The sequence below is a fragment of the Dasypus novemcinctus genome, chromosome 26 (assembly GCF_030445035.2).
Source record: "Dasypus novemcinctus isolate mDasNov1 chromosome 26, mDasNov1.1.hap2, whole genome shotgun sequence".
In the NCBI taxonomy this organism is placed as follows: domain Eukaryota; kingdom Metazoa; phylum Chordata; class Mammalia; order Cingulata; family Dasypodidae; genus Dasypus; species Dasypus novemcinctus.
In genome coordinates this window covers 900,399-916,212 of record NC_080698.1, presented here as the reverse complement: position 1 = coordinate 916,212, position 15,814 = coordinate 900,399, and the positions used below count along the sequence as shown (strand labels likewise).

At 67.7% G+C, this 15,814-nt stretch overlaps 2 protein-coding genes across 3 annotated transcripts in view; one reads left to right on the top strand and one right to left on the bottom strand.

Annotated features, from left to right (window-relative positions):
* Positions 1–15,814, bottom strand: part of CCR8 (C-C motif chemokine receptor 8) — a 189,511-nt gene that overhangs the window by 165,445 nt on the left and 8,252 nt on the right. The window lies entirely within an intron of this gene.
* XIRP1 (xin actin binding repeat containing 1) lies at positions 10,516–15,623 on the top strand. Its single transcript, XM_071211983.1, has 3 exons — positions 10,516–10,600; positions 12,066–15,240; positions 15,530–15,623. Exons 2-3 carry the CDS (start codon positions 12,082–12,084, stop codon positions 15,536–15,538), a joined length of 3,168 nt encoding a protein of 1,055 aa, XP_071068084.1. The 5' UTR covers positions 10,516–10,600; positions 12,066–12,081; the 3' UTR covers positions 15,539–15,623.

Sequence of the window (15,814 nt, the reverse complement as noted above, 5' to 3'; positions counted from 1 at the left end):
CAGTTGTCTGCTCTCTGTGTCCATTTGCTGTGTGTTCTTCTGTGTCCGCTCGTATTTTTGTTAGCAGCACCGGAAATCTGTGTCTCTTTTAGTTGCGTCATCCTGCTGCATCAGCTCTCCACATGTGCAGCACCACTCCTGGGTGGGCTGTGCTTCTTTTGCTCTCTTTGCAGGGCACACTCCTTGCACGTGGGGCTCCCCTACACGGGGGACACCCCTGCATGGCACGGCACTCCTTGCACGCAGCAGCACTGCACGTGGGCCAGCTCATCACACGGGTCAGGAGGCCCCGGGTTTGAACCCTCACCTCCTATGTGGTAGGCGGATGCCCGATCTGTTGAACCAAGTCCACTTCCCTCGAGGGCAGACTATTCTGCCAGGTGCCCACACCTCCAGCCCCAGGGAGGGACGGACGGGGCCAGGAGAGGGGCGTTTCCGGGAGCAGCCTGGACCGCAGTCCAGGGGAACACACCTACACACCCGGGCAGCTCAGGACGGGGTGGCAGGAGAAAGGGCAGGGGGCAGGGGTCTCCTCTGCCTGCCAGTGTTAGGGCGGGGGGAGAGGAAAGGGCTGTGATGATCCAGAACTCAGAAGAAGGAACGGCAGGTGCTAAGGCCCTGGGTCAGAGGGCAGCGGGTGCTCTGGGGGACAGAGGCGGAGGGCCGAGAGCACCGTGACCAGGCCGGGAGGCGGGTGGGCGAGCCACGGCCGGGGTCTCCTCGCAGCCGCAGCCGGAAGACTTGTGGTTTGAGCAGGGGGCGGCGCAGCTTCCTGCGTGCCCTGATGGCCACTGACCCTGGGGGCTCACGGTGCACCGAGGAGCGGGCGGTGCTGGGCGCGTGCTCTGCGCTGAGAGGTAAGGAAAAGGCGGTGCCTGGAGCCTGGAAGCCCCGTCTCAGGCCGGGCTGGCCCACGGAGGATTCCATCTCAGTCTACCTCCCCAGCCAGACGGGGAACTCCAGCTGACCCTCCACCCCAGCTCCCCGCACGGGGCAGGGCCCAGCGGACCCTCATAAACGGTAAAGCAATAGGCGGGACCCCAGTTTTCCACTGCCGTGTAACAAACCACCCCCAAAACTCAAGCAGCAAACAGCACCCCAGATGGAGGCAGCTCGAGACAAGAGCCACGTTCACCGGGTCACGTTCTGCCACCCGGGAGGCGCCTCGCCGCCCTCCGTCTCCAGCGGGCTGGGCCCGGCCGGGGTGGGCGCTGGCCGCGGCCTCAGCCTCCGGCGCCCCCGAGGAGAGGCGGCAGCTCCCAGGGCCCGGCCCTCGAGGCCCGCGGTGCCTGCCCACCCGGCCTGGCCTCGGACACGCGCAGCGAGGGGACCCTCGGCCCGGGACATGCGGGGAGCCCCGGAGGCCCCGCTCGGCGGTGCTCCCTCCAGCTCTGACCGGCTCCCTGTGCTCGCGGAGACCGTGGCGCGTCCCCGGAGGCCCCGGGGCTTGGAGGGTGAAAGGTCAGACGCGAGGACAGTCCACTGTGTCCACTGTCTCGACACTAACACGCAGGCTTGGTGAGTGAGGCCGCGGGAGGGGGAGAGGGAGGGGGAGACCCCGGCCGGGCCCAGGCCCCGGCACCCACGGGCGACGCGGCGATTCCCGGAGAACGAGGCGGCTGGGCCGCTGCGCCTGTGCGGTGCGCCACCCCCTGGGCGCCCGCGGGATTGCAGCCACGCGGGACGCGCCACGTGCTCCGCGCCCCCCGCGCCCCCCGCGCCCCCCGCGCCCCCCGCGCCCCCCGCGCCGCGGCGCCTCTCCCGGTACCAGGCGCTTTCTCGCGGCTGGGTTTTGGGTTGGAAGAGCAAGCCCGACCCCCGCCCTGGTTCGCTCTCGACCGAGGGTGACGCCGCTTTCCCCCGGGGCCACGCGGCCCCGCCCCTCCTCGCACCTGCTCGGCGCCCCCCGCCCCTCCTCGCACCTGCTCGGCGCCCCCGCCCCTCCTCGCACCTGCTCGGCGCCCCGCGCCGCTCCTCCCCCGGGCACTGCTCGGCGCCCCGCGCCGCTCCTCCCCCGGGCACTGCTCGGCGCCCCCCGCTCTGGGCTGCTCGGCCAAGCCCCCGGCGCCCCGTGCATCCGGCGGCCCCCGCGGACTTCAGCCCTGGGCTCTGCTCGCGTGGACGCGGCTGCTCCTTCGCCCTCGGCGCCCTCCACGCCACACGCCAGCTTCTCCTCCCCTGGCGGCTCCTTCTCTCCTGCGCGGCTCTAGGGCCGCCTCCTCCCAGCCCTGCTGAGTCCTCTGCCCTCGGCCTGGGGCTCCCCCTCACACGAGAGGCCCCGGGGCTCCCCCTCCCTCCTGAGCTCCAGACCCGCTCGCCCAGGCCCCGAACACCGGCTCTCGTGCCGGCACCCCACGCTCGTGTCCAGAGGTCAACCCGCCCTCACCCCTCTCCCACCCTCACCGCCCCTTCGCCTTGCCCCACTGTTCCCTGGCGTAGGGCGGCGTCTGTGCCAGTCAGCCACGGGGGCTGATACAAAACACCAGAGCCCTGCTGGCCTTCACAAAGGGTATTTATTTGAGGCAGAAGCACACAGTTTCCAGCTCATAAAGCGTGACTTACTTCCCTCACCGAAGTCTGTCGCCACGTGGTGGAGCAAGATGGCTGCGGCGTCCAGCTCGGTGGCCCAGCGCCTTCCAACAGCAGCGGGGCCGTCGGGCTCTCTAGGCATGTCCCTCTCCCCAGGGCTGGATTCTCTCGGGCTCAGGCTTGCGTCTCTCCACGGGCTCAGCTGTGGACTACCAGGCCGTCGGCTCTGCCTTGCTCCCGGTGCCCCCCGGGCTCAGCGGCCCCGCTCCTCCATGTGCTCACTTCCGCAGCTCCAGCCAGAACCCCAGCTCTGCCCTCTGCCATGCCGTTTTCTCTGAGTCCCCACCTACAAGGGGGAGGGACCCAATGCCCTACTGACGTGGCCCAATCAAAGCCCTAATCATAATTAATCAAGAAAAAGTGAAACCTCAGACCAGTTTACAAACATAATCCAATGCCTATTTTTGGAAATCATGAATGATATCAAGCTGCTGCAGCATCCTTTCCCATCATTTCCCCAAACCACGTAGCTGGGGACAGCCCCGAGCAGCCTTCCCTTCCCATCCAGGTCACTGAATAGTTCTCACACTGCTACATCGAAAGCTGTGTCCAGCGCTTTGACCTATTTCAGCTCTTCCCTCCTGCCCCAAGATGGCCCCCTCTTCTGTCTGTTCATTGTCTGCTCGTTGTGTCTGCTCAGAGCAGCTGAGCCTGGAGAGCACCCAGAGCGAGGCAGAGCTGCTCATTGTTTATGCTTGTTTTCTGCTCATCTTCTTTAGAAGGCACCGGGAACCAAACCCAAGACTTCCCATGTGGGAGGTGGGTGCCCAACCGCTTCAGCCACATCTGCTCCCTGATTGTTGTGTCTGCCGTTGCATTTGCTCATTGCATCATATCGTAACATCAGCTTGTTGCATCTGCCTGTCTTCTTTAGGAAGCACCGGGAACTAAACCCATGTGGGAAGCAAGCACCCAACTGCTTGAGTGGATGTGTCCACCCCCTCTTTCAGCTCTTTGAAATTTTGTCTGCCCTCTATCTTCAGCATCACTCCCACCCAGCCCCTCCCGCTGCCACCACTAGACCCTCGTCCTATGGGACCCGCTGTGCAGGTTCTCACCACCTGCCCCTGTGACCTAAGGGCTCCTTACTCTAAGCCTTCCTATCAAATCCCCACAGGAAGGGCCCTAAGTTCTCAGCTGGCAGGCAGTCCTCACAGCTTGGCCTCAACCCGACAACCAAGACCACCCTGCACCCCTCATCCACCCTGCACCCCTCATCCACCCTGCACCCATCCCCCTCCTCCCTACACCCCTCCCCCTCCATGCAGCACCTCTCCCCCTCCCCTGCACCCCCTCCATCCACCCTGCACCCTCTTGCATCCACCCTGCACCCGTCCCCCTCCATGCAGCACCTCTCCCCCTCCCCCTGCACCCCCTCCATTCACCCTCCACCTTCACCCCCACGCTGCACCCCTCCCCTCCACGCTGCACCCCTCCCCTCCACCTGTCACGCCGTCCATGCCCCTGTGCCTTTGCCAGCTCTCCTCCACCTGCCCGGAACACCGCCTCCATCTGCTCCTGTCCAAAGCATGCAGCCCACCCAAATGCCCCGAGCCCACTGAAGAGACCAGAAAACTGAGACTCAAGGGCTGACACCACTTTCCAAGCTTGTGGAGCCGGGCAGTGGTGGGACTGGGGCTTTGCTAGGGATGGAACCGTGTCCCCAAAAGCTCTGCTGCAGCCCTGACGACCCAGGCTTCGGAATACGCCCATGACTGGCAGGGGGCGAGGGCTGGGCTGGCAGGCCCTTCGCCGGCCTGAGGGTGGAAAGACGACGTTCGCAGATGGGCAGCGCCAAGGGCCGCCCAAGACCAGGCAGGCGTAGGAGGGAGCGCAACGCGCAGGCCCCAGGCCCCGACCCCAGCCTCTGGAACCAGCCCGAGGCGTCGCGGCGGCAGTGCGGGCCCTGGGCCGCCCCAGCCGGCCTGTCCCTCTGCACTCTCCAGGCGGTGAACGCACGCCCTGGGGCTTTCCCGGGACATCTTGATTCCGAGGTGCTCGGGGGCCCCCTGGTGGTGACCTGGGCACCGAGCGCGGCCGGGCCCCCCAGTTCCAGGGGGCACGGGTGCTCCCCGGAGAGCTCGGTCCTGCCCCCAACCTGTTTCCGTTCTCCGAGTTTTCTATTGCTGTGAACAAAATACCGCAGACGCAGTGGCTCAAAACTACCCGATTATTCCACGCAGCTGTGCAGTCAGCGGCTCGGCAGGCCGGGCTCTGCGGGGGTATCGCGAAGCTGAGGCTGCACGGGTCTGTGCCCGGCTGCCGAGAAGTCTGCTCCCAGCTGCTGCAGCTGGCAGAGCCCAGTTCCTGATGGCTGCACACCTGCAGCCCCATTTCACGGCTGACCATCAGCCAGGGCACCATGTCCTCACATGGCCTCTCTGTAATGGCTTTAGGCTTGCAGGGCATACGGTTTCTGTTGTAGCTGTTCCACTTTGCCCTCGTAGCACAGAAGCGGCCACAGATGATATGTAAACAAGTGAGCATGTCTGTGTTCCAATAAAACTTTATTTATAAACAGACACTCCCTGAGTGTCATATAATGGTCAGAGTCACAAAATCCTCATCAGCTGGGCTGCCACGTCCTCCCATGGCCTCAACAGCCAGGCCACCATGCCCTCACGTGGCTTCATCAGCTGGGGCACCATGTCTTTCTCACGTGGCCTCATCAGCCGGACCACCATGCCCTTGTGTGGCCTCATCAGCCAGAGTCACCACATCGTTCTCATGTGGCCTCATCAGCCAGGCCACCATGCCCTCACGTGGCCTCATCAGCCAGGGCACCCATATCCTTCTCACGTGGCCTCATCAGCCAGGCCACCATGCCCTTGTGTGGCTTCATCAGCCAGGCCACCACATCCTCACATGGCCTCGTCAGCCAGGCCGCCACGTGGACCTCCCTGACGCCCTCCTCTGCCACCAGCCGGAGCAGATGTTCCACTTCTGAAGGACACGCACGACTGGTCAGGCCCACACTGGTGAGCTCTACATCGTAAAGTTGACGACACGGAGCGGCCACACGTGCAGTCCCGGACTGAGGAGGCAGCGGAGGGGCCCTTGGAGAGCGTCCTCACCCTGCCAGGCACACCCGCTCCTCATGCTCGCGCTGGCCCTGTCCTGAGCAGTGCTGGGGCAGCAGGAGAGGGGCTCGGCCCTGGCGCCCGGGATTCCACCCGACACCCTCCCCCGACGCTGGGCTCAGCTGGGCCCCCAGCTCCTGCCTTTCCCTCCGCCTCCACTGGCAGGCATCGCCTCTTTCAGGAGACATCGCTTCCAGGCAGCCACCTGGAGGCCACTCGGATTTGCTGCTCCCTCCTTGGGTCTCCCCCACCCCACGCCAGCACCTCCGTCCTTGCCAGCTCTGCTCCCGTGGGCTGTGTGCACCCAGGGCAGGTTCCATTGCATGGGAGGCACCTAGCAAAGGGTCCAGCGCACAGTGGGGCATCGGCAAGCGCTGGGGGCAGAGGAGGAGAAATCCGCTAGCGGGGAACGCCGACGAGGTCAGGGTGGGACCCTAGCCCCCGGAGGCCCGACTGAGAGCGCCAGCCCGTGCCTTGGTAGCCGCGCGGGCTCGGACCCGGGCTGCAGGACCAGCCCCCCTGCCCTCCCCCAGGCCGTCCTCACAGAGGCCAGGGCCATCTCGTCCCGCCACGTGGCGCCCCCGTAGCCTGACCCAGGGGTCGGGCTCTGGTCCTTGCTAAGCGCCCTCCTCGGTAAGTCACGAACTCACCGGGCCAACTCTCCAGTCCCGTTTCCTCACCTGTAAAATGGGGCAGCCCCTTCCCCACAGGTTCCTAAGAGCTGGATGGGACCACACATCTAGCAGTTCAGGCTTTGGAGCTGGGCACTGGCTAGAGGCCGGGGCTGAGGACACGGGCATGTCTGGGGAGCCGCCTTCCCAGCTGTTTTTGTTTCCTCGGCTGCCCAGAGCAAATACCATGAGATGGTTCAGCTTAAACGATGGGAATTGACTCACTCAGAGTTAGAGGCCAAAAAGATGTCCAAATCAAGGTGTCATCGGGCCATGCTTTCCCCTGAAGGCCGGCCGCACACGGCCGGGGACTCCGCTGTCGCGAGGCGCAGCCTGCATCGTCTCTTCTGGGTTTCGCTGCTTCAGCGTCCGGCGTCCCGGCCTTTCTCCCTTGTGTTGCTCTCCTAAAAGGACCGCAGGACAGGGCTCCAGCCCGCCCCGAGGAGCTGGGCCTTCCTGCAGGAGCGTCCCCGGTGGGCCGTGCACCGGTCCCCCCCAGGCAGGGATTGCCTTAAGGACACGTTGGGGGCACAGCTCCAAACCACCCCAGAGCCGGGAGAACCCCCAGCCAGCCCCCCACTCCGCCGCCGGCTCCCTTTGTCAGCTACAGTGGAGTGTGGTCTCCACCGTTCCCTGTCCCTGGGATTTCAGACGCCGAGGCCCTTAGCGACCGCTGACCGCCGTCCTGCGCGTTCCGAGCGGGAGAGCACAAGGGAGGCGGGTTGGACGCGGAGCGCAGGACGTGGGGTGCAGCCCCCCGTGGCCCGGGCGCCCCAAACAAGGCCAGGGCGGCCACAGCTCCCGCTCTGTTCACCAGGGAGCTTTTAAGGGTGCTGGGACACCTTGGGCGTCTACTTCTCCACTGTGAATTTCATTAAGGCTAAACACAGACCAAGGATGTCTGGGGTAAATTTAGTGTCCAGGTTGAGAAGTATTGTTAGTGCACAACATACACTGGATTTAGAGGACTTGGTTTTTTTAAAAAACAGTATAAAATATTTTGTATTGATTATACGTACAAATGATAATATTTTGGAAATCCAGGTCAAATACAACATTATTAATTTCTCCTCTTTCTTTTTACTCTGCTTAAATGCAGTTACTAGAAAATTTAGAATTCCTCACGTGCTCGTGTGGCTTTTCTGCTGGACAGGGCCTGTATCTTCAGAACACCCCCTGAGACGGCCGGCCATTTGGGGGAGGGGACTGGGGTTTTTCTTTCTTTTTAAAGGCGCTTTAGCTTGCCTAAACGTCACGGGCCCGTTACTATCATCCTCACGCCACAGAGTGGGACCTCCGCGCCGGCTAAGGAGCCAGCCCCCCACGCCCCCCAGGGCCGCTGCCGCTGCCCGGCACCCCCGGCCTCCACGCCGCGTCTCCCTGGGGAGCAGAGCGGTGGGCGCTTGCCGGGCCAGCGGGGCGGGGAAGTCAGCGGCTCCTCCCCGGCCTCGGGGACCGCACGGGCTTCCACCAGCTGCCTCAGGGTGACTTGCCCTGCCTCGCCTGCCACCCCTCGCCACCTTGCCCGGCGCAACCACGCGCCCCAAATCCTGGGAAGAAGCACTCGGAGGCGCCGGGGTCCCGGGAGACGAGACCCCCGAGGTAGGTGAGCAGGGAGGGGCAGCGGGGAGCTCTCCCACCCCTGGAGCTGACCCAGAGCAGCCCAATCCTCTCTGGGTTCTGATTACTCCGCAGCCTGCGCAGATCCCTCCCCAGCAGGTGGAACGGGCCGGCTCGGCCTGCCCAGCGCGGTCCCCCTGGCCCAGCGGCTGCCTCCCAGCGGGAGCGAAGCCACGGCGCCGGCCTGTGCCTTGAAGGACACTCGCCCTAGACCGAGAGGACACACGAGGCTCTGCGGCCTGGGCAGCTGGCCATGGCCGAGGTCCAGGGAAAACTGACGGGGCTTATTCATTTACTGCCGGGAACTGCTCTAAAGGCTTCTGCTACGTCAGTTCATAAAATCCCCACTTTCCAGGTGAGGAAGCTGGGAACAGAGGGGCCAGGAAACTTGCCCGAGGCCACACAGCTAATAAGTGGGATTCAGACTCAGGCAGCCGGGCTCTTACCCATTCCTGGATCCCGTGTCGGCTGAAACTTCAGGGGAGATGTGCCCACGCTTGCCACGAGGTCCACCCTAAAGCACCCATTTCTGCGGGGGACTTTCGCCTGAACTGCTGACCGAGTCCCAGCTGGGACAGCCCGCTTGGGGGGGGTCTGGAGGGGAGGCCCCAGGAGGGGCTGCGGTGCCTGGAGAGCAGCTTCGCCCCTTCCCCAGCCCTCGGCCTCGCAGTGCTTCCTTCCCAGCCTGTTTTGACTCGCGGTTATGGGCGAGGGCGTCAAGGGCGCACGCGCAGTGCTCCCCCAGAGCCTCTGCCTGGCTCCGCCTCCGGCCTGGCACGGGCACCGCGGCGTGTGACCATGACCAGCGCGGGCTGGTTCCTCGGGACGTCCCCACTTTTACAACCGAAGTCCCTTGTCGTGGTGCCAGGGACGCGGGGACAGCCGGTCACCCAGCCGCGCAGGTGCAGGACAGGAAGTCTCCCCCCTCAGAGAGGACTGAAGACTCATCTCGGCTTCCGAGCTGCTGAGCAGGGGGGATCCCCACCCGCTGTGAGGATGGTGCCTCCTGCAGCCGCACAGCAGGGCGTCCTGCAGGGGAGACAGGCTCCACGCTCACCTGACAGCTACCAGCCCCCAAATAAAAACAGGCGTTCTATTTTATCTCATTTTCTTTAAACTTAAATAGCCACGTATGGCCAGCGGCAACTGTGTTGGACAGCACGGCTGTATTAGATTTTTAAAAACCAGGAGCTCAGGGAAAGCCTCTTTCTGGTAGTAAGGCCTGAGAAATTTCTGCTGTGAATTACCACATTTGAGGAAAATCCAAAGGTGACTTCTTTTTATATAAGTATAATAACAGCAGGCACGTGTGTCGCGTACGCCGTGGCTAGGTCGTCTTAGAAAACTTCCGGTTCTCAAATCCACCCTGTAGGGTGGAGAAAGCTCCGCTCTGGAGACTGAGAGGCCCCCACCTGCCCTCCGTGTCCCCCTGCCCTGCCCAGAGAGCCAGGAGCCGGGGGTGGGGGGAGCAGGGGACGAGGGCAGGCGGAGGGGTCCTCCCTGAGGGGGCTGTGTGACTCCGCTGCGCAGCGAGCAGCGCCTGGTACCACCCAGTGGGCAGGGGGCTCAGGGACCCGTTCTGCCAGGAACGGGAGGTACCGGCGCCCCTCAGACCCAGGCCCGGGTCAAACGCGGGGAGACCCGGCAGCCCCGTCCACAGGCCCTGGGCCGGGGGCCGCCCCCGTGGCTGGGAAGCCGATGACTCCAGCGTCAGGAATAGCCCACGGTCGGTTCCCACTCGCCCCCCGCCCGCCCCGTTCCCAGAAGGCCTGGGCCCTGAGTCAGGGGGGGCACCCGCGTCGACAGGGGCGGCAAGACGGCCAGAAGCCCAGCCGCTGCGACGTCCTTCATGGATTGGGGGACGTGCTGGGCCTGGCCCAGGTCTCCCCGGAGCCCCTGCCCCGCGTCGGCAGGTGCCGCGGCAGGACGAGCGCCCTCAGCAAGCACAGGGGCTCCACGCTCGGCCCACGCCCGCGGCCCCCCGGCTGGGAGCCAGCAGAGCCAGCCCAGGGCCCCAAGACCAGAAAGAGCCCCAGCACGGGGCGGGCGTCACTGTGGACTAAAGTGGATTTATCGTCACTGTAATCATCAACCCGTAACACTGACGTAAAAATACCTTTACAAGGGGGGCGGGGAGGGCGGCCTGGCCAGGACAGTGGGGGGCAGCCTGCCGCGTGCGGGCCGGTCGGAGCCCGGGCCCGAGCAGGAGAGGGGGGGCGCGGACGACCAGGTGCCCCTCTGCTCACTTCCTCAAAATAGCTGGGGCACCACCCCGGGCTGAGTCACTGACCCCAGTCCCAGACCAGCCCTCGGCGAGTGCAGCCCTCTCCCCTCCCCCAGCTGGACGGTGTGTAACTGACTCCGCCACCCTAAAAATAGCCCACCACCTCACGCTCTGAACTTAGCCTCCTGGCCCCCCCGGGCCCACCTCCCAGCCAGCAAGATAAAGGCCGCGCAGGGGCTGGCAGCGGCAGAGACCCGCAGCGGGAGCCGGAGGCAGGCAGGAAAGGACGCCGGACCCAGGAAGCCCCCGCAAGGACCCCCAGCCCACTCAGCCAGGCGGCCCACGCGAGGACCCCCAGCCCACTCAGCCACGCGGCCCCCGCGAGGACCCCCAGCCCACTCAGCCACGCGGCCCCCGTGAGTACCTGCCCCTCTGCTTCCCCACAGAGGGGGTCCCGGGTGGGGGCCCCCTGCGCCCCCCGTCGGCCCCCAGGGCAGCGGGAACAAGGGGCAGCTCTGGGCAGAAGAGGGGGATCGGGGACCACGGCCTGGGCGAGCACGAGCGCGGGGTCTCTGATCAAGGACCCCAGGCAGCGGGGGGGGGGGGGCGAGTCCGCAGAGCCCTCAGGGTACTCCTCCAGGCTGAGGGGGGGACAGCCCCCCCAGCCGCTGGGCGGGATCTGGGCAGGTGGCCACGGGGCCGGCCGAAGCCCAGCGAGCCACCCCCCCCCACTGCGAGCCAGGAGCCGGGTGGCCGGGCGGGGGGCAGCCAGCGCCAGACCCCACCTTGCCAGGGGCCAAGCCTTGGGCAGAACTGGAGGCTCACGGGAGCCAGATCCACTGGCCCGGCAGCGGAGGTGGGAGAGGCTGGGCCAGCAAGGGGTCCAGGCTCTGGGGGCCCGTTTAGGGCTCAGGACCCCCCAGCCTGGCCCCAGTCTGAGCTCTGCCTCCCCCCTCCCTGCCCGGGAGTGCCCAGACCATCGGGTGGGACATGGCAGCTCGCTGCCTGCTGGGCTCCCTGGTGACCTCGGCAGCTCCCGGGGCTGACAGGGGGGACAGTGCCTGACCGCAGCAGGATTCCGGAGATTCCTGGGGGGGGGGGGGTTCGCGGCCTGCACGCGCCTCCTGCTGGGCTCCCTGGTGCTGACAGGCGGCGTGGGGGCGGCGTGGAGTGGGTCCTCCCGGGAGCTCAGAGGGCTGGAGGCCGGGCTGCAGGGTCCCGCTCCCACTCCCAGGGCTCCCGCGTCTTCAGCAATGTGCTGGGAGGGGGTGGGGGCGAGGGGTCCTTTGAGCGGGAGCCCCGTCCCCTCCCTGCCTGCCACCCCCCCCTCCGTGTCCTGCCCCTGCCCCCATCCCCACGCCCCCAAGCCAGGGGAGGTTTCTACCTGTGGGGGCAGGTAGGAAGGAGGCTGGTGGGCCAGGAGCCCCAGACCATCCCCGCCCCCCGCCGGCCTCAGCTGTGATCGGCCCCTGGGGCAGGGGGGCAGCGGGAGGGACACGCGCCTCTGGGGACTGGAAAGGCACCAAGCATGAGGCAGATAAGGCACACGGGGCGGCTGGAGGGGGCCTGCGGGGAGAGGTGGGAGGCTGCGGCGGGCAGGAGGGCCTGGGGCGCAGGAGGGCCTGGGGCGCAGGAGGGGCTGGGGGGCACAGGACAGCCTGGGGGCGGCGGGAAGGAGGGCCTGGGGGGCTGCAGGGAGGAGTTTCACGGCCGGCGGCAGGCGCACCTCGCTGGCCGCGGTGGGTCCTGAGTTCGAGGCTCACCACCCCGGCAGACGGGCAGTGAGGGCTCCAGAGGGGGTGGCGGCACCCTGGAGCCTCTGCCCCCCGGGCCCGTCCCCGAGGCAGCCCCAGCCCCTCCTCACCGTGCCCTTCTCCCCAGGAGCACCGGCGCGCAGATGCAGGTGGCCCCCGCCCCCTCCCTCCCAATGGCGACTGCAGAGGACCTGCCCCCGCCGCCGCCCCCCGCGCTGGACCGGCCGCTGCCGCCGCCCAAGGGGTCACTCTCCAAGCTCCCGGGGCAGCGGGAGGCCAGCGAGCTCCGCCGCCTCTACAGGCACATCCACCCCGAGCTGCGCAAGAACCTGGCAGAGGCCGTGGCCGAGGACCTGGCGGCCGTCCTGGACGCCGCGGAGCCCACGGAGGGGGACGTGCAGTGCATGCGCTGGATCTTTGAGAACTGGCGGCTGGACGCCATCGGGGACCATGAGAAGCCGGCGTCCAGGGAGGCCGCCTCCCGCAGGTCCGAGGACGGCTGCGGCGCCGACGTCCGGGCAGCCCGCCAGCTGTTCGAGACGAAGCCCCTGGACGAGCTGGCGGGCCGGGCCGAGGCGCCGGAGGCCCCTGCGAGGGAGCCTGCGGCCGGTGGAGACGTCCAGGGGACCAGGACGCTGTTCGAGACGCGGCCGCTGGACCGCCTGGGCTCCCGGCCCTCCGTCCAGGAGCAGAGCCCCTTGGAGCTGCGCTCGGAGATCCAGGAGCTGAAGGGCGACGTGAAAAAGACGGTGAAGCTGTTCCAGACGGAGCCACTGTGCGCCATCCAGGATGCCGCCGGCGCGGTGCACGAGGTCAAGGCCGCGTGCCGCGAGGAGATCCAAAGCAACGCCGTGCGGAGCGCGCGCTGGCTCTTCGAGACCCGGCCTCTCGACGCCATCAACCGGGACCCCGGGCAGGTGCGGGTCATCCGGGGGCTGTCCCTGGAGGAGGGGGCTCGGCCCGACGTCAGCGCTGCGCGCTGGATCTTCGAGACGCAGCCCCTGGACGCCATCCGGGAGGTGGTGGTGGACGAGAAGGACTTTCAGCCGTCCCCAGACCTCATCCCGCCCGGCCCAGACGTGCGGCGGCAGCGGCGCCTGTTCGAGACCTGCGCCCTGGACAGCCTGCGGGGGGACGAGGAGGCCGCGGCAGAGCCGCCCGCCAGGGAGCCGGTCATCCCCGGCGATGTCCGCTCCACGCTGTGGCTGTTTGAGACGCAGCCCCCGGACGCGCCCAGAGACGCGGTCCAGGTGGGCCGTCTGCAGCGGGTGGGTGCCCCCGAGGGGGGCGGCCCCGCAGCCCGGCCCCTCCCTCACGGCACTCCCCAGGGGGACGGGGCGAAGGGCGACGTCAAGGCCTTCAAGCACCTTTTCGAGACGCTTCCCTTGGACAGCCTTGGGCAGGGAGAGCCGCCGGCCCCGGGGGTCCAGCCCCTGGACATGGGGTCCCCCGTGTATGCCATGCAGGACAGCAGGGGCCAGCTGCACGCCCTGACCGCCGTCAGCAGGGAGCAGGTCGTCGGGGGCGACGTGCGGGGCTGCAGGTGGGCGTTCGAGACGCAGTCCTTGGCCAGCCTGGGCCGCCGCCCTGGCCCCGTCAATGTGGTGCGGGGCGTCACCAGACAGGAGGAGGCGGCCGGGGGTGCCCGCTGGCTCCTGGAGACCCAGCCCCTGGCGGTGGGCCCCCAGCCTGAGGACGCAGACGGGGAGGGCCCGGGAGGCCCCCCGCCCCAGACCCCTGCGAAGGGCGACGTGCAGACCCTCCGGTGGCTGTTCGAGACCCTCCCGATGGGAGAGCTGGCGGAGAAGCAGGGGTCAGCGGCCACGGGCCCCGCCAGCCAGGACAAGGTCCAGTCCTGCACCTGGATGTTTGACCCCTGGCCGCCGGGCAGCCCGGACGGCTCCGGCGAGCAGCACCTGCAGGTCAGCCAGGTCCTGTCTGGGGTGAGACAGACGGAGGGACATGTCTTCGAGACGGAGCCCCCCCAGGCCGGCGCCCGCGGGAGAGGGCCGGTGAGGTGCTGCAGCCGCGTGGAGATCCCTTCTGGACACGTGTCACGCCAGAAGGACGTCTTCCGGGCCCTGGAGGCGGGCGAGCGGGACGGCCAGGCACCCAGCGCGGCCCCCGTACCCGTCCCCGCGGGCTCTGTGTGCAGGTTCACCTGGCTGTTTGAGAACGGCCCTGCGGCTGCCCTAGTGACCGAGAGCGGCCGAGGGGGCGGCCTCCAGGGAGAGCCGGATGAGGGCCCCGAGGGCCGCGGGGCGCCGGACAAGCCGGAGACCGCAGCAGAGCGGACGCTGGTGACTCTGCTGGCCGCCCCTGGCGTCCTGCTCCACGGAGGCGTCCTCGTGGAGGCCCGAGGGCCCGAGCAGCTCCGCCTGGCCAGGTACGTGCTCCCTGGCCCAGGCCAGGGCAGGCCCCGCATCCTGAAGGAGGAGCTGGTGCCCGGAGAGCTGCCCAGGATCGTGCGCCAGGTGCTGCGCCGGACAGACGTGGAGCCACAGGGGCTGCTGGTGCAGGAGGACCGCGCCGGCCAGCTCCGGCTCGCGCCACTGAGGCTGCTGGCTCCGGGCGGCGGCGAGGGGGCGGCCGACCTGGACCCCGAGCTCCAGCAGTGGCTGGCCTGCGGCCTGGGGGTCTCGGTGGCGACGACGGGGCTGGTGATGCAGGAGACAGAGCAGGGCCTGGTGGCACTGACTGCCTACTCGCTACAGCCCCGGCCGGCCGGCAGGGCGGAGCGGAGCAGCGTGCAGCTGCTGACCAGCTGCATAGAGGCGGGGGACCTGAGCGGCCTGCGCAGCCTGCGGTGGGAGCCCCCCGAGGACCCCGGCCCGGAGCCAGCTGGTGAAGGCAGGGAGGGGGCGCAGGGGCCTCCCCCCACTGAGAACATCATCCATGTGCCGCCCCTGGACCCCAGCGTGGGTTTGGTGCCTTGGGCCCCACAGCCCACTGGACAGGCAGTCCCTCCGGCCAGGGAAGCTGTAGCCCCAGCCTGCGGGCAGGACAAGGTCAAGCAGGACAACAGCCGTGCCGGGCAGAAGGGGACGGCAGCCACCGGGAGAACAGCAGGGACCCCCGACTTCCAGGCAGCCGTGCCGGGCCCGCAGGTGGCAGCCGCCGAGGCCCTCGGCCAGCGCGGGCAGGTGCAGAGGAGTGCGCACAAGCAGGGCCCTGTGCCTGGGGCCCCCGCGCCCTTCCCAGACTGTTTTCCACAAGCACCAGCCACCGCCGCTGGGGCTGCCTGGAGCAACACCAGGCCTGTGGCCGGAAGGGACCCCCGGACCCCGGCAGGCCCCGGAAAGGTCAGTGGGGAACAGGAAGCACTGCCCGGAAGGCTGCTGGGGGTGGGGGTGGCCGTGGAGGACGGCGTCTACACCGCCCACCCCGTGAGGACCGTTGACCCACCCGGAGGCGTCTCGCCTCCCAGCGGCAGCCAGACCCTCCCGGCTCAGGCCCCCGGGCCCCTCCTGGGGAGCCCAGGGGCCCCCCCGGCTGCTGACCGTGCAGCCCACGCCCCCCCAGCCTCAGGGCCTCGGGCCGCAGGGGCCAGCCTGCACCCCGGTAACGTGTCTGTTCCTCCCACTCCCCCAGTCTCTGTGACAGGACCCGACTTCCCAGCCCCACCTGGCCGCGGAGAAGACTGCACCCAGCAGGGCTCCGGGCCCCCCCAGGACCCCCGCCTCCACCCCCAGAGCTTCCCCCTTGGTCAAAGAGCCCACGGTGCCTCACAGACAAAGTCCCCGAAACTGGAGTCTACCGCGTCCCCAAGGAAGAAGCCACAGCTGCCCCCCAAACCTGCACACCTTTCGCAGATCCCCCCGCTCCGGAGGCTGCCCAGGCCCCCAGCAGCACCCCCCGGCTCCTCCTGGGCGGTGG